Genomic DNA, 18,027 nt, shown 5'->3' on the forward strand with positions numbered 1-18,027 from the left:
TCACATTTTAGTCTTTACTTTTAGTCCAAGCATTTATTTTCAGGCCTAAATTTGGAACCAAATCATGGTATTCTGTTCTCTGCACCCTGCCAAACCTGGGGTCCCTGCTTTCTACAGCTGAGAGGCAGAGGAGATACAGATGCATTGTATTTTTGACAGATTCACCCACAGAAGAGAAGTATCACAGATTTCCAATGTCTGATGAAAACTACATTTTAATCTAGCTTTAATCATTTTGACAAAAACTAAACATAGTTTTTGTCAGTTTTACTCAACACAGATCTATTCTTGTAAGTTTTAGTCTAGTTTTTGTCATGGAAAAAAAGGCTGTTGAAAATAGTTTTAGTCGATGAAATTAACACTACCAGCATTCAACAAAAAACTGGACATAAAAACATTCATGTTTCAAACTGGTATTTATTCAAAGACAACAAAACATACTACCTTTAATACAATATAATTCAAAGCTATTGATGAAATAAAGAGTAAATAACACTGTTTTTTTGTTTTTTTTTTTACATTAGCTTTTGCACACTAGCCACATGGGGGGAGGGTGCTTCACATCTGACAACTGAAATAATTAAGATTTTAACAGTTTGTCAGATGTTTATGATATTTTTGCATTCACAACATGACACATTTATCTGTTCAGCCTAGCTGGGGAAAATATGTCCATTTGATAACGTTCTGTAATTCTATGGTAGGATTCTTTGAGAGGAAGGCTTTTGGGCTCAGGTATTTACAATGTCTCTGAGCTATGTGAGGCTTCCTCCCCTGTGCTGAGAAAAATAGGTCAAGAATACATTCCAAGGTTTGAGAAACTGAACAGAAATGTCTCTTTCTTGAAATATGATAATAAAACAGAAAAGAATAAACAGGGATCCATCAGAGGCGAAGATTCCTCTTGAATCTTCAATATGATATCACACACCAGAAGGTGGCATGGGATGACCATCTCATGATGTGAGGGCTGGACACTGGTTTGAACATTAAAGAGTATTTTTATTTTTGGAAAACATATGAAAACATATTAAATACATGAATTGTTTGTGTAAAAACAAGTATATTAGAAATTACTCTTAAACTGAGAAAAATAAAAATTACGATATAGTTGTTGTCTTAGTTTTAGTGCATCTTAAACAGTTTTCCATCTAAATATTCTACCACAATGAAATTAGATCCCATATCACCAAGGGAAATTCAGAATTTCTCAAAGTTTAAACATCACTAATGTTCTCTTATCTCTGTTCATTCTCCAATAACCTCTTTGATCTCAAGTTCAGAACATTTAGCAAGTAAATGCCTCTTTGGATCTGATTTCCTGGCTGGTTCTGGTTCTCCTTGACAGTCCTCTCCATCATCTCCTGTTTCTTCCTCTCTTTCCTCCTCAGTTTGGTTTTGAAGAGGCTCTGAAGCCCCACTGCTAGCACACTTGTGAATTCTTAACTGATACAGCCAAGCAAACCTTTGGTTACAAACGCTGCAGATGAAGGGTTTCTCACCTCTGTGATGTGCCAAATGAAGTGAAAGATACGATTTTGTGTTAAACTTCTTAACACAGTATGAGCAGCTGAAAATTTTCTCTCCTGTGTGCTGGGCCATATGACCTGTCAGACAAGACTTGAAAGTAAATCTTTTACCACACTCAGTGCAGATAAATGGTTTGTCTCCTGTGTGATTTCTCATATGCTGTTTCATATGACCATTTGTGTAGAATCTTTTGCCACACACAGAGCATTCAAATGGTTTCTCTCCTGTGTGAATTCTCATGTGTACTGTCAGACTCCCTTTTTGGCTAAATCGTTTACCACACTCAGAGCAGCCAAAGAGATTCTCTCCTGTGTGACAGGCCATATGAGATTTCAGACATGACTTGTAGTTAAATCGTTTATCACATTCTGAGCAGCTGAAGGGTTTCAGTCCTGTGTGATGGGCCATGTGAGATGTCAGGCAAGACTTGAAGTTGAATTTTTTATTACACATGGAACAGCTGAACGGTTTATCTCCTGTGTGGTTTCTCATATGCCTTGTCAAATGACTTCTTTGGTTAAATTTTTTATCACAAACAGAGCAGACAAATGGTTTCTCTCCTGTGTGAATTCTCTTGTGTTGTGTTAGATTACCTTGTTGGTTGAACTGTTTACCACACTCAGAGCAACTGAATGGTTTCTCTCCTGTGTGATCAGCCATATGAGCTGTCAGACAAGACTTGAAATTAAATCTTTTACCACACTCAGGACAGCTGAAAGGGCTCTCTATTGAGTGGATTTGCTTGTGTTTGGTCATGTCTCCTTTATAGGTGAATCTTTTACCACACTCAGAGCAGCTGAATGCTTTCTCTCCCTCGTGCACTTTCATATGTCTGGTAAGGTTTGCTTTTTGACTAAATGTTTTACCACACTCGGTGCAATTGAAAACTTTCTGTATAGCGTGAACTAACATATGCTGAGTTAGATGACCTTGTTGAGTAAATTTTTTATCACATTCAGAGCAGCTGAATGGTCTCTCTCCAGTGTGAATTCTTAGATGTTTTGTGAGATGATCTTTTCTATTAAATCTTTTAGCACACTCAGTGCAGCTGAAGAGTTTCTGCATTGTGTGAACTAACATATGTTGAGTTAGATGACCTTGATGACTAAATTTTTTTTCACACTCAGAACAACTGAAGGGTTTCTCTCCTGAGTGACTTCTCATGTGTTGTGTCAGATGACATCTGTAGTTAAATCTTTTTCCACATTCAGAGCAGATATGTGACTTAACATCAGTCTTCCTTCTCTTATTTTTGATGTTGTCAGCTGAGTTTGAACCTGACTGGTGCTCTGTTGTCTCCATCCAGTCAGCACTGTCATCAGTCTCAGCTTCAGAAGAGTCTTCAGATTTGATCCCAGCCTCTGGTTTTAAATCTCTCTTTAGATCAAAGTCCCTGGCTGCTCCTGCTCCCCCACAGTCCTCTTTATCTGCCCCAGTTTCCATCTCACAAGTTTGTCTGAGACAAAATTGAGATGACTGAGGTTTCTCTTCATCATCTTCTTCTCTCTTCACAGGAACAAACTTGAACTTGATGATATCACCGATCTCTGATTCTTGAAGCAGTGCTCTCTCCTGGCTGCTCAACAGTTCCTCTGGTTCCTCTTTGATGTGCAGAGGCTCAGTAATGAACTGGATCAGACTGGAGCTCCTCTCCTGCTGATTAGGAGAAACCTCTTCTTTAGCCACTGGATGCTGCTGGACCTCCTCAGAAAAAACTGAAAGACAGAAGCATACATTAAGGAAAACTGCCACTCCTCTAGACTCTAGAACAGAAATTACTTGTAGAGCACTGCCAGCTCTAAGATGATTGAACTCCTGAACTTTCTATGAGCAGAAAACATGAACCCTTACATTGTATCTTCCTTGTACCTCAGTGGCTGCAGGGCACAAAGGGAAACTTTGAATCCCAGGACTGTCCAGCTACTCAACACTGAACCTACTTCATACCCCACACCTTCCTTCCCGCATATACAGTCTAGACTCCTAAGTTGTGAACTTCCTCACCAATGTGCCTGACTCAGTAACACATGGATTTTAACCGTTCCTGATTGAATCTGTGTTCTTCATTGTATTACTGTTTCATTCATTAAGAACTTTTTTTTCTAATGCAGCTCTGATAACATGTTTATTTCCCATTGCACTATGTTCACTTTGCTCACTTAGTATTAGTCCATTGTCCTGTATGATGTAAATCCCTTGCAAAGTTAATATCATGTACTACGGATGCATGATATTAGGTGTTGTTGATAATTGATAAGCAAATGGGTCAGTGGAATGACACAAGTTTTTAAGTATCTGAATGTTTTAATAATATCTTAAAGGAGTGAATATAATTAAGATTCTTATTAATCCCTTTCAATCATGCCCCTTTTGTTGTCATGGTCAAAATTTTCATGTTTTAATCAATTCTGAAGGGATATTGGGGAAATTGAGGCAAAAATGTCAACGTGGTGTACCACAAAACAGGTACAAAAAAAATTTCAACTTAATGAAAAAGGGGAAATTCACAACAAAATGCTCTATAAACTAGTTTGGCATAATTGTGCATTAGTATTGCTGAATATTAGAGAAATGTCATAAAGCATTATTGTTTTGTGCATTTTTAATAATTTGGGGAATCTTATGAGTCGGGTTGACTTACTAAAATGTCCACATGGTGTATCCAAAATTTTGAAGGCCATTTTGTTAATATTTTGAAAAAGACCTTGTAAAAGGAGATGATGTCACAAAGATGAGCATCTGATGATCATAACTGGTACATCTCAAGGTTGGTATCTGATGAAAAAAAAAATCTGAGATAATTCAATATTTCTAGGACATGGTAAGGGATGTCAGTGGGCATACATCAAATGGTATGACCCTAGAAAAACATCCATATTTCATGATCTTTGTAAAAAATTATTATGTACATTAAAAGTACTCTTTGACATCTTTATACCAAGGTGTCTGTGAAAATGCCTGTTAAATGTATTAATTTTAGAGTGAAATAAAAAACATATCTTATAAATAAAAAGAATTTAATTCTGATTAAAGATTCTGATTAAATATGTTATAATAACTAAATTGTTATTTAGAACTGTTTTCAAGAGTTAATCACAATATTTTTTTTAAAGATGTGATTTATTCACAACTTTATTATCTGATTTCTGTCAGGCTAGGATAAAACATTTTTACTGAGTAACTTTTGTGTTTGTTAAATGTTCAGTATTAACATTTCATTCCCTGAGGCACCAGGTGGATGTGAGGATTCTCAGCAAACCCCAGCTGAGTGCTGCTGTCTTTGGATTTCCCTGGGAAATGAGAGGGCATCTCTATGACTGAAAGTATCAGGGAGTAAGGCCCTGACTGTTGGTTGTCCTCATGCACAAAACAGCAGTTTGGAGTACACAACCTTATTGGAGTCTCTGGGCTGAGTCTTGGCATGAGTCATTCCTCTGGGTTGGACAGTTTTACGGTGGGGTGTTCACCCTCATATGGGTTATGATGAAAAAGCTTTGTGGGGTGATTTGGAGGAATGCTGATCTGAATCCAAGTTGTATTCTGTTATTAGACGTCTCTGCTAACTGTCCACTGCCCATTCAAACTCGTTTGACCATAGGGGCGTTCATAAGGGTACCTGGTACCAGAACACCCTAGTCCAGAGACTGATGATAGAGTTTGGAGTTGCTTCATCAGATCTGACCCCGTACATCTTGGAGACTCAGGTGAGGAAGGGAGAAGGACTGTTAGCTGATCACTACCTACTGGATCAGATGGTGGGTTAGGACGTCAGACAGACCTGGTAATCCTAAATAGGTTGTGAAAGAGTACTGAGAACATAGAGTGGAGGTCCCTGCCTAAAAGGATTTTCAACTCCCATACCAGGAAGAATTTTTTTTTGCAATCTGGGGAGGTTGGGGGCATGATATCCATGTTCAAAGCTTCCATATTGGAAGTACTTGCATCAAGAGGACCACTGGTGCCTGTCATGTTGGCAGCCTTAAAATCCACTAGTGAGGGAGATCATCAGGCTGAAGAAGGAGGCCTTTGGGGCTTGACCTGCTCTGCGGTATCTGAAAGCAGCAGGAGGATGTAATGGCTTGGGGGTGGTGGATTGGTAGTTGTAGAAACTAAAACACTGTGTGGGATGTATTTTAGCAGCAGAACTTTTAGGTGCTCCAGTGACGGTCTGGAAAAACGTCAGACAGTGAGATTAAAGCAGGGATTGGCTTAAGCTGTTCTCAGCAGGAGAGGAGAACTGCTGGTCCAGACTGTTCACCCAGAGAACACTTTGAGGAACTCTTTAATCCACCTGTAAAAGTCCTACAATCATGTCCATCAAGGCATCATGTGGGGAGTACCATGAGAATATGAACCCTGGGGCTGAGGTTGTGAGGCATCCTGTCATTGTAAAACTATAGTAAAAGTTATGTCTGCATCCTCTGTACAATGTCAGACACGTTCCTGGAGCGTTCTGGCTGAGCAGGATCTCAGGGTTTGAATCTTCACTCATTTAATCTTTTTGTGTGAAGTCAGTATCAAATTTTTAAACAAACATGACCTTTTACCGTATAAGAACTGGCACTAAATGATTTGGGAAAATAACCTAATTGCAATTTTTTCCCTTATATTGCAATTGTGATTTTATATGCAATTATTTCTTAAGTTCCTTTCATAATGTTTTTTAACCAACAAACACAAGCAATAAATTATTCTGTATTATAACCATCACAATATTAGATAAAACTAGAGCTGAACAATTAAAAGCAATCTATTTGTGATGATTTTGACTGGCACTGCAAATTGGATGGGAATTGATGTATTGAAAGAAGTTATAATTAATATGTAATTCTCATATTTAATAAGAAAAATGTACAAAAAGTTGGATTTTTGTAGACTATTCTAAAAAATGCCTGTGGATGATTGCAGGATCTGTAATGCATAACTGCTGCAAAAAAGTTGAAACTGCTATTTTCATACAAATTTCAGGTTAGAGAAATATTGCATCTTCTGCGATTTGAAAATTGCACCGGGCCATATTGCTATTTAATCTAATTTTTGATTAATTACCCAGCCCTAATAAGAACAACTTGGTCAGTTGGTGTTACCTATATTTTACATTAAAACATCAAAATATACAGAAAAATAAATATGGCATGAAAATAACTTTTCGATCACAATGGGAACAAATAGTTTCTGACTTTTTTGCTTAATTTGCCACCAGTTATTTAGATAATTGAGATATTTAAGCACATGTCCCCTGCTCAGTGTTACAAAAATGCATATAAATTTAAATTAGAGTTGTTTTTATTTTTATTTGATATTTAAGGATAAGTTACTTAATAGTTACTTTTTTACATGAGTACCTGTGAATAGACCTTATGTATATAAAATATGAAATTACTGTAGTTCTTTTGTGGTTACACCATTTGACATTTTCAGCTCATTTCAGTCTAACTTTATGAAAAAAAAGATGTAAAAATTGGATTCTAAACTACCTGAAACCAACCAAAAAACATTTACATTATACAAAAACAAATGCAAGCTTTAAAAAGAGTTTGGGAGAATTCTATTTTTCCCAACCCTTATTTGTTACTGATTCAAATACATACAAATAATTTTACCCAATAATAATAAAGTTAAAGGAATGAGGATAAACAAAGAAAAATACATCAGATGACATAGGTTTGTTAGTCTGTTAGTCCTGCCTAAAACTCCACTCGCTTGTTTGTACATACAGTCGCCATTTGCAGCCAGTGTATTGATTATAAATACTGGCTGTAATTTTCATGTCTGCTGACACCAATAATTAAACTTTTAGGCTAATATCAGCCAATACCGATATCGCATTCAAACTCATGTTCTATTATAGGTCAGATCTCTGCCCATTTTATTTGTTTCTGCTGTTTGTGTTTTGAAGTGCTTTCATACTTTCACCTTTCGGGTGCTTTCCTCTGTCATTGCTGATTCTTATTTCACAGCAAAGGATCTACTGATATTGGTTTTTCAGAGCTGACACTGATGGTGGTTGTTGCTAGCAAATGAGACTGATTACTGATATTTGGACCTGATATGCATTTACTGCCAATAAATCCATCTGCAGGTTTTCAGTGAAATAGCAGTAATAAGGCCACGTTCACACCACAGGCCTTAATGTTTAATCTTCTTCTCAGATAGGACTGTTCACACTGTCCTCAGATTAAAATGATCAGATGTGTATCTGATTCAGTACCACATCTGAAAGTGGCCTGAATCTGATTTTAAAAAATAAATTAAAAATTGGTGTGACTTTTGCAGTTTACACTGTCAGAAAAAAAAATTTGACATGAGTCACATAATGAGCCAAAAAAATCAGATTTGGGTCATTTTCAACCGCAGTGTGAACGTAGCCTAAGTGTGAATGTGTCATGGAGATCCACTTTAAACAGCCTTTCTCCTTTTGCTCTTATTGTGTCTGCATTAATGTTGTAATGTCATCCTACAGCCTGCGCTCAGCTTCTACACACAGTGAACTACATACTATAGTTAAATTATCAGGCCTTTGGTGCTACTTGAATGATAAAAAATATCTCCCGTTCGCATGAAAGTAAACTTATTCTCGTCCCTCATAATAATAATTCTAACCAATCACACAAGAGTCAGAAAAGACTTTGAAGTCCAGAAAACAAAGTCGTATTTATATCAGGAGTTAGCTGCAGCTAACGGTGCTGAGTTTGATAATATGAACGTTATACGGCTCAGTTCTCTGAAACATTTACAGCAAACAAGCTTAGAGAGGAAGAAAGAAAACAAACCTGAAAGATCCTGAAACCCGGACATTTTACAAACATCCAAGAGTCAAAGAAGGAAACGAAAATAAACTCTGAGTTTTTTCCAAGGGTTACTCTGCTCCTGCAGGACGCTGGGTTTTCCAAACGTGCCAATTTTGCTCGCCAGGAAACAAAAACAACACTTCCTGTAAACTCATTGGGCCTTCAGAATAAGAGTTCAGCATCAAATACGCTGATCGACAACGACACAGTGTCAGATCAGACTCAGAGTAGAGGATCAGAGACTTAACACAGTGTGATCCCTGTGTTTATGAATCAAAATGTCATGTGAACAGAGAAAACCTAAACTGGATGTGAAGCTCATGATTTGTGGAGTGGAGCAGCTCTGTCAGTCTAGACTTCACTTGACTCACTACAGAGAGAGAAGTGAAAGTTTATGGTGGTACTAAACTGTAGGTTAAAGCAGGGAAGGCTCTGTTGATCAAAGTCAGACTGTCTGTTAGATGGGGAGAAAGTTTATTGTGAGCAGTTATGTAGACTGGTTCCATCCAGTGTTAATTTTGACAGCTATTCTTAATTTAGTCTTAGTCTTTAGATTAAATGTCTTTCAGTTTTAGTCACATTTTAGTCATTCCTACCCTTTATAGTTTTAGTGTAGTTTAAGTCAGTGAAAACTCAAAAACATTCTAGTCTAGTTTTAGTCCATAAAAAGTCCTCACATTTATTCTCTTGCCTACTAAATCATGGCAGTTTGTTTTATGCATTCTGCCAAATCTGGGATCCCTGCTTTCTACAGCTGAGAGGCAGAGGAGATACAGATGCATTTTATTTTGACAGATTTACCCACAGCAGAGAAATATTATGGGTTTTGGATGCCTGACAAAAAACTAAATTACATTTTAGTAGGGCTGAACGATTTAGGAAAATAATCTAATTGCAATTTTTCCCCCAATATTGCAATTCTGATATGATGTGCAATTTTTTTCTTAAGCTCTTAAACTTATGTTTTTTGCAAATTGGATAGGAATTGTTGTATTGGAGGGAATCCTAATTTTTATGTTGTTCTCATATTTAGTAAGAAAAATGTAAAAAAAAAGTAGGATCATTTAAAAAAAACTGCCACTTGGATGATTACATGATAATTTATAAGATCTCTGCAGCAAAAACAAAAAAAGGGTTTAAACTGGTATTTTGACACAAACTTGAGGTTAAAGAAATATCGCACCTTCTGCAAGTTGTAAATTGCGCCATGCCATATTGCGATTTAATCTAATTTTAGATTAATTGTCCAGCCCTGCATTTTAGTCATCTTGGCAAAAGTAAAATTACTTTCAGTTAGTTTAGTCATCATAGATATATTTTTAGTCTTAGTCTATTCTATCGTATGGGAAAAAGTGTGTAAACATTTTCAGTGATAGTTTTAGTCGTTTTAACACTGGTACCTCCAGAAACCTGGGGAGTTGCCTAAACTCCTCATTTAATACACTACAAACCATCAGTCTGGAGTTTCAGGATTTTTGGGGACAGACTGCAACTAAATGTTCTTCATGTGAATTAAATCACAACGAAGATGATACACTTTCTGATGAAAACTTTATAATTACTATGGAATATAAGAGTGGATTTTTAAACAATGTTACGAATCTTGACACCTTTAATTGGACCTTGAATGAAGAAAATAGCATTGTTCAATGCTCAATGAGGACCTGTCATCATCTCATGAAGGATCAGTCAGAGGGTTAATTTAAGGACAAAAAATAAAAACCAGCACTTTGTCAATGTAACATTTTGCTTCTTATTTATTGTTTTATGATGAGTGTATTAGGGCAAGGAAATGACCTGTGATTAATCAATAAAAACACATAAATGTATCAAAGATGAAAAATACCAACCCTGATACACAACACGACAGAGAAAAAAGGCATAAAAAACATATTTAGATCCTGGGGGTCTTCCCCAGAGCTTTTTTAAATCATCAAACATTAAAACATCTCGAAGATTCAGTCTTACATGACTTATAAACATATAGCTTTGTATATTGATTCATTCAGTTATTTGTAAAAATGGCAAAAAAAAAGGAGAATTAATGTCATTAAATTTGTCAGTGAAGTAGACTGAAGAGGCAGCCTTATTTTTATGAAGATATCAGGACAAAGATTTTATGGCAGACATGGAGCAGGCTGTATTCATAATAAATGATCTACAAGTGTCTCAGCTGAACAGAGAGAGAGGGAGAGCGTTTGCACAGGAAAAATGGTACTGACCAGATGATACCACTGATTATATGTTCATAGCCTCCCTGTGCTTCTCTGTAAGAATCTACAGCAGAATAACGTCCAAAAAAGTCAACCAAATATCAAAACTCATGTGGTAGAAATTTTCCATCATGAGTCAGTTTCACAGCAGGCGTGGCTGATATGAGAAGATTGTGGTAATGCTGAAACAAAGCTGACAAAGTACAGAATAACATTTCAAGAATAATTGGCGAGCTTTCTGGAGTTTTTTTTTTAAGGCTAAATGAACACACATCTTTTAGTCTGGCTTTATGAAATAAATCTACTGCCTTAACTTAAGTATTTTTCCTTTGTGTTTACTGTTCCCTTTGCTGATAGTATATAATCATTTAACCTCCTAAGACCTGAGCCATTTGGAATGCATTTCTAGTTTCTCCCACTTATTTGGGATGAGTATGGGAATTAAAAATTTAATTGTACAGGAATTATTTTGGCCAAAAAAGTCCAATAACAATACAAGTTATCTAACTCTTTAAAATAAAATCCCAAATTGTAATATGAAAATGACGGGAAATCCCACAAACCTCCTAACAAAGTCACACAAATTTCCCTCAACTGCAATCAAACCCCCCCCCAAAAAAAATCCCCATGTAGATACTAAAATTCCACAGCAAAAACACGTCCAATGAAACTCTCCATAAGACACAAATATGTCCCCAAATTTCTTTGAAAATACTTGAACATTTCCAAAATATATTGCCCATAATATCCATGAAAATTCCTGAAAATTTTGATAGGAAATCCTCCCAGAATTTCAAGTAAATTACCTCAATTGACATTCCAGGAAACTGTTTCAAATTATCTAATAGTGGAAATTGTTACTGTGTTGTAGGAGAGCCACAATTTAATGTCATCATGTGGCATGCAGGGTCTCAGGAGGTTAATTTATTGTTGGTACTTTAATGTTTTCACTATCTGGATTTTATTGATCTTACTAATCCATTTCTTTATTTTCACTTGTTTTTGCTCTTTGCTCCAATTCTACTGTTAGTTCTTGTCTGTTTTTGTGAAACACCTATAGCTGCATGTTTATGTTTGTTATGTACTATAGACATAAAGAGAAACTGAGCTGATTTTAAACATCTCATGTCAGTGATTTAAAATGTATCATTTCTCAGAGTTCAAACACTACTTGATGGTCTCTGATCTCCTCCCAATCACCATCACTGTCTTCAATCTCATGTTCAGAAAAGCCTTCACTCTGGACCCCAGTATCTGGTGTTAAGTCCTCTCCATCAATTTCTGTTTCTGCCTGTCTTTTCTCCTCAGTTTGGTTTTGAAGAGGCTGTGAGGCCTGTCTGCCAGCACACTTGTGAATTCTTAACTGAGAAGGCCAAGCAAATTTAATTCCACAAACATTGCAGTTGAAGGGTTTCTCCCCTCTGTGGTGTGCGATGTGAATTGTCATATTAGACTTATTATTAAATGTTTTGCCGCAGTAAGAACAGCTGAACAGTTTCTCTCCTGTGTGAATTCTCAAGTGAGCTGTAAGGTGGCTTTTCTGTTTGAAAGTTTTGCCACACTCAAAGCAGATATATGACTTCTTACCTTTGTATCGTCTCTTATATTTGATGTTTTCAACAGAATTTAAAGCTTCATGACTGGCATCAGTCATGAGTTTTACATGTCTGTCTGGTTCGGAGGTACTAGCTTGTTCTGCCTCTCCACAGTCCTTTTGTTCAGCTATTGATTTTGCTTCTCTTTTCTCCTTTGTGTGGGTTTCAGTAAGCTCTGAAGCCTTACTACCAGTACACTTGTGATTCCTCAAGGAACTATGCCAAGAGAATTTTTGTCCACAAACATTGCAGTCTAATAGTTTCTCTCCTCTGTGATTTGCCATGTGAAGTGTCAGATAAGACCTATGTTTAAAGTCTTTACCACACTCAGAACAACTGAAGGGTCTTTCCCCTGTGTGATTTCTCATATGAGTTTTCAGTTGGCTGCTATGTCTAAATCCTCTACCACACTCAGAGCAGAGAAAGGGTTTCCCTTTTAGGTGTATTTGCATGTGTTTGGTCAGAGCTTGCTGTAAAGTGAATCGTTTATCACACTCAGTGCAGCTGTAAGGTCTCTTTTCATTGTGAACGAACATATGTTTGGTCAGATTTCCAATCTGGTGAAAACTTTTACCACACTCAGAGCAGGTGAAAGGTTTCTCTCCTGTGTGAATTCTCATATGATCTGTAAGATGACATTTTTTGGTGAATCTTTTATCACACTCTGAGCAGCTAAATGGTTTCTCTCCTGTGTGTGTTCTTAAATGATATGTAAGGTGGCCTTTAACTCTGAATTTTTTACCACATTCAGGACAGCTGAAGGGTTTCTCTCCTGTGTGAATTCTGAAGTGATAAGTCAGATGACCTTTGTGTGTAAATATTTTACCACACTCAGAGCAGCAGTGTGATTTAATATCAGTCTTTGGTCTTTTTTCTTTTATGTTATTTGTGGAATTCAAACTAGATTGGTGATTTCTGGTCTCCATCCAATCAGCACTGTCATCTGTCTCAGCTTCAGAGGAGTCTTCAGTCTTGACCTCAGTCTCTGGTTCTAAATCTATTTCTGTATCAAAGTACTCAACTGTTTCTGGTCCTCTGTTATCCTCTCTTTCAACTCTTGTTTCCATCGGTGTGGTTTGTGTGTGATGAAACTGTGAGGACTGAGGATTCTCTCCATCATCTTCACTTTTCATAGGGTTAGGAAAAAATGTGAACTTGATTATATCGTCCTCCTCTGGCCCTTGAAGCTGATCTCCCTCCTGATTGCTCCAAAGTTCCTCTGGTTCCTCTTTGATGTGTGGATGCTCCATAATCACCTGGTTCAGACTAGAGCTCCTCTCCTGCTGTTCTTCTTTGCATACTGAAAGCTGCTGGACCTCTACGGGAAAAAAACAACATACAGAAGAACACATGAAGGGAAAGTGATTTTAACAGACAGCTGAATTTGATTATCAACAAAATTTGTTATTCAGGTATTCTCCTCAACAAACTAATTGACAGAATAAGCAGGAAGAGACTACTTTTTCCAGCATTAACTATCCTATTGTATTTTACAAGCTGCCTCACTAATCAAAGAAGTGTTTTGGGTGTTTTCTATTGCTATGTGTATGATGCACAACTCTATGCTATGCCTCTTAAGGACACTGGGACAGTTGATGCCCTTGGAAACTGTACGTTGGGGAACAAATCATGGATGGCAGAGAACTTTTTATGGCTCCATCAGGACACAAATCTAGTTTTAGTACTTGATACAGCAGGTCAGAGAGAGAAAACTGGAGAGTTAGGTTCAAGAACTGCCTTTTATTCCATATAATCAAGTAATAAATCTAGGTGTGACCCAGACCACAGCTTCAGGCCACATATCATTGTATGTTTCCAGAACATTGCTAGAATGCAAATACTTCTCTTTTAAGTCAATGCAGGTATGCTTGTGCATGCTTTCTTTACTTAAATAAAAGACAGCTGAAATGCCCTTAATTCTAGTCTCCCTAAAAAGAATATCTCACAGCTGCAACTGATCCAAGTCTTAGTTGCACATCAGGTTACACAGACTAGAAAGAGAGCACACATAACAATGATTTTAAAGTCTCTGCATGGACTACATGTTAAAGACGAACAGGTCATCAGTTTCAGTAAATTTTGGCAGATATTTTTAATTTTAGTCTTTAAATGAAATGCATTTTAGTTTTTAGTCACATTTTAGTCATTTCTAACCTTTTTTAGTTTTAGTTGACGAAAACTCAAAAACATTTTAGTCTAGTTTTACTCCAAGCGTTTATTTTCTTGCCTAAATCTGGTACCAAATGATGGTAGTGTGTTCTCTGCACCCTGCCAAACCTGGGGTCCCTGCTTTCTACAGCTGAGAGGTAGAAGAGCTACAGATGCATTGTTTTTTGACAGATTTACCCACAGTGGAGAAATATTACGATTTTGAATGGCCAATAAAAACTTCATTACATTTTAGTCTAGTTTCAGTTATCTTGACAAAAAATAAACATAGTTTTTGTCATTACAGATCTATTTTTGTTAGTCTTAGTCCAGTTTTTGTTATGGAAAAGGCTGTTGGCAAACATTTTTAGTCCAAGTGTTAGTCTGCGAAATTAACACTGGTCAGTTTATTTTGAAATTCACTTGTTTGTTTATGTTATGGCCTCTGACTAGGCTGTCCCTGTCAGTGAGTAAATCCTGTGTGTTTTTGTTTTTGCCTTTCAAACCTGCTACACTTCAGGGGTCTGCAACATTAGAGGCTAAAATGCTCATCAGTATAGCTGCTGAAAAATCAAAGCCAAAGCTTCATCCTCTTACTCTTCTCCAAATCCTTATCTGTGTGGTGTTATTCCTGTAGGATCTTGACTTGTTTTGTGTTTTAAGCAGGGTAAAATTGAAACTCTTTTGAGACTTCTAAAGTAAACCTCTGAGAAACAGGAATGAGGAAGTGTTTGGGCTCTCTGCCATTTTCTTTGTACAATTCTTTTCACCTCTTAAGCGGCCAAGGGCCTCCTCTTAGTGAAAATGCCAAGAGGAGATGCTACAAAATATACAAGGCAGTGTTGCTCAACCAAAGAGCCAAACTGTTGAAAAATATCTTTTCAAGAGCCACAATCTAAAAGGGGACGCGTGGCAAAAACAGCTTAAAGTAGCAATAAAATTAAGTAAAAGGTGACATAAAATGCTCCAAAAGTGGCAAAAACATGGCAAAAAATCAAATAAGCAAAACATGTGATTAAAAATGACAAAAAAGGGGGGAAAGTAGCAAAAAGCAGTTGCAAAACTGGGCAAACAATGAGGAAACAAGTGGTATTTAAGATAAGAAATTCCTTTATTAGTCCCACAAGGGGAAACTCCAAGCAAAAGGTAGCTTAAATGGTCCAAACATGGGACAAAAGTGGGAAAAAAATGGGATAAAAGTGGCAAAAAGAAGTGGCAAAAGGTAGCCTAGATAGGAAAAAGTGATATTAAACAGCAAAGGTAGCTTAAATGGGTAAAAAGTGGTAAAAATTGTGCAGAAGGGAAAAAAAAAATTGCATAAATGAAACAAGTAAGTCTGGGAAACAAATTGATCAATGTGATTAATTTCTGAGGTCAAAGTTCCCTTTTTTAGGTTTTCTGGGGGAAAAATATTTCAAATTAAGACATCAAGGAGCCACAAATAATCCCTAAAGAGCCACATGTTGAGTATTACTGATATAAGGTCATTTACAATAACTAAAAATGATAGAAATTGGAAAAACAGAGTACTTGATTAAATGTTACTACTTTACGTGCCAGGAGCAACAAAACATGTCCAGAAGTCAGAACCAATGTCCCCTTTTTATTATTCATTTTGTCTACAACCAGTGTCATAGTTAAACTGGTGTTGGATAAACTGGTGACCCTTCATTAAACATTCTACTTTGTCTCTCGCTTCAAGATTTAAAGAATTATTCAGACATCAATGCTACTTGTGAAGAGTTTGCTTTGCCACAAAGTTCATCTACATAGTTAAGTTTTACAAAATAAAATTAAGGGGTCTCACAGAGGCCTGATTAATACAAAATAATAATGTGGTTATACAAGGGTTTGCTGGTGGGTCTCAGGGGATTTCCAAGTCTCGAATCGGGCCGCAGCTTACTGACAGGATGTTTAAGTGGGTAGAGTGGTTGAACCAGTTAAAGGGGAAAAAGTAGTGGTGAATAGCAAAAAAAACAAAATAAATAAAAAATGCCTGGGCCCCCATCTTCCCAGCCTATGAATATTATGGATCTTTATATGTATTCAAAGTGAACTTCTAAAAACAGCAAGTTACAAATCTAGAAGAAAGTTTCAAATCTAGAAGAAAGTTTCACTGGATCCAGTTTATCTTTAAATGCAATTATTTTAGTTCTCCTCCTTATTTGAAACAATTTCTAATACCATTAACGTCGCAATATAGATTAAGACAAACAATCAATTTATTTTTCCTTGTCCCCAGAATCACCAAAGAAATTGGTCGTCATGCATTTAAATATAAAGCTCCATCTGACTGGAATAAGCTTCCTGATTCATTAAGATCAATTACATCTTTTCCAATTTTTAAGTCTTATTTATTTACTCATCTACAAATTCCTTGCTCTTGTCTATGACTTTGCCCTTTAAGTTGTTATCATTGCTTTTTTAAACAATTACTTTGCTGTTTCAATTTTACCCATCTAGGACTAAATATCACATGTAATTATATGTATATATAACTCCTTTTTAACAGATTTATGAGTGTGACCACAGACTGTATTTTACTCTTTGCTATGTAGGACTGAAACTGTTTGATGGGGGACTGACTTAGCATTTGAGAACATAGTTTAGGTGCATGAGTGTGTTTGTGTGTGTATTCTGTATTTTATGTTGTTTTGTTGTGAATTGTATTATTGTTACTGTATATATGTCTGTAAGGACCCCCTTGAAAATGAGATGGTCCATCTCAAGGGGCTATCCTTCTAAATAAATAAAATTACCAGGTAAAGGTGTGTGACAAATACAGATGAGTGAATAGTTCAGTATTTACCGCTGAAATGTAGCGTCAGGATAGTGCTGAACAAGAAGGGCCTCTGGTCTCTCTAACATCCTGAGTAAAGTACCTAAAATATTATTACAGTAAACGCATTCCCACCGTTGATTTACGTAAATATTATTAAGATCTATAGGAAACATTTAAACACAATAATTCAACAAAGGGGTTAAGTTCGGTAAAACTAAGCTAGCTGCGAGTGGACGTTAGCTAAAGGCTAAGCTATCTGCAACATTTACAGTAAAAAAAAAGTTTACAGAAGAAGAAGGAAAACAAACCTGAAAGATCCTTGAACCCGGACATTTTTACAAACATCCAAGAGTCAGCGGAAGTAGAGAAAACTCAACTCTGAACACGTTTCAGGATTATCCTGCTGAAACAGAACGATGGATGGCCCAGACGTGCTAATTGTGCTCGAAGAACGAGAGCATTGTGGCCCCGGAAACAAAACACCACTTCCGGTGTACTTATCTGGCCTTCAGAATAAACGCAGAACTTTTATGTTCTGCCTCGATTTTTATACATTGTTCAATTCCAATTTCCTCTAAGATACTTTCCTTTTTTTTATCAGGATACAAGACAGAAAACAGATTCAGGTCTGACCCCGAGAGTTGGATGGTGAGTGGTTAAAACAGATAATGGCGAGAAAGAAAACTCCAGTTGGATATGAAGCTCTTGATTAGTGGAGTGTGACAGCACTGTCAGGCTGGACTTCATTTGACTCAGAGAGAGATCATTAAGTTTATGGAGGTTAACTAAACTGTTTCCTCTGGGCTACTGCAAAGGAGGCTGCTACAACTGACGGTCTCTGTCGGATCAGTTAAAATCGATCTCAGATGTTTCAGTTTCCTCTCTTTAAGACCCAAAGCCATGGCAGTAGACAAGTTTCAGTTAAAAAGATGATAAACTACAAGTGCCACTTTGTCCTTATTTAAAAA

General features: G+C 36.7%; 3 protein-coding genes and 1 gene segment (V, D, J or C); 1 reads left to right on the top strand and 3 right to left on the bottom strand.

Annotated features, from left to right (window-relative positions):
• LOC121523649 overlaps positions 1-18,027 on the top strand; it is an 820,099-nt gene that overhangs the window by 486,748 nt on the left and 315,324 nt on the right.
• LOC121523651 (immunoglobulin kappa light chain-like) overlaps positions 1-18,027 on the bottom strand; it is an 813,481-nt gene that overhangs the window by 484,992 nt on the left and 310,462 nt on the right. The gene's annotated exons all lie outside the window — the stretch shown is intronic.
• LOC121523541 (oocyte zinc finger protein XlCOF6-like) lies at positions 712-8,414 on the bottom strand. Its single transcript, XM_041808463.1, has 2 exons — positions 8,304-8,414; positions 712-3,245 (listed from the first exon to the last, which is right to left on the bottom strand). The coding sequence occupies exons 1-2, from the start codon at positions 8,326-8,328 to the stop codon at positions 1,249-1,251; spliced, it is 2,022 nt and encodes a 673-aa protein (XP_041664397.1). The 5' UTR covers positions 8,329-8,414; the 3' UTR covers positions 712-1,248.
• On the bottom strand, positions 10,077-17,507 carry LOC121523549 (gastrula zinc finger protein XlCGF57.1-like). The gene is made up of 2 exons (XM_041808473.1): positions 17,368-17,507; positions 10,077-13,447 (listed from the first exon to the last, which is right to left on the bottom strand). Exons 1-2 carry the CDS (start codon positions 17,402-17,404, stop codon positions 11,688-11,690), a joined length of 1,797 nt encoding a protein of 598 aa, XP_041664407.1. The 5' UTR covers positions 17,405-17,507; the 3' UTR covers positions 10,077-11,687.

Source organism: Cheilinus undulatus, linkage group 16 (assembly GCF_018320785.1).
Source record: "Cheilinus undulatus linkage group 16, ASM1832078v1, whole genome shotgun sequence".
NCBI lineage: Eukaryota > Metazoa > Chordata > Actinopteri > Labriformes > Labridae > Cheilinus > Cheilinus undulatus.

Coding starts and splice junctions, on each gene's coding strand:
- LOC121523541 (XM_041808463.1), bottom strand. CDS start 8,328: ATGTCCGGGTTTCAGGATCTTTCAG. Junction 3,246..8,303: donor CGGGTTTCAGGATCTTTCAG/GTTTGTTTTCTT, acceptor TCTGTCTTTCAG/TTTTTTCTGAGGAGGTCCAG.
- LOC121523549 (XM_041808473.1), bottom strand. CDS start 17,404: ATGTTTGTAAAAATGTCCGGGTTCAAGGATCTTTCAG. Junction 13,448..17,367: donor CGGGTTCAAGGATCTTTCAG/GTTTGTTTTCCT, acceptor TTTTTCCCGTAG/AGGTCCAGCAGCTTTCAGTA.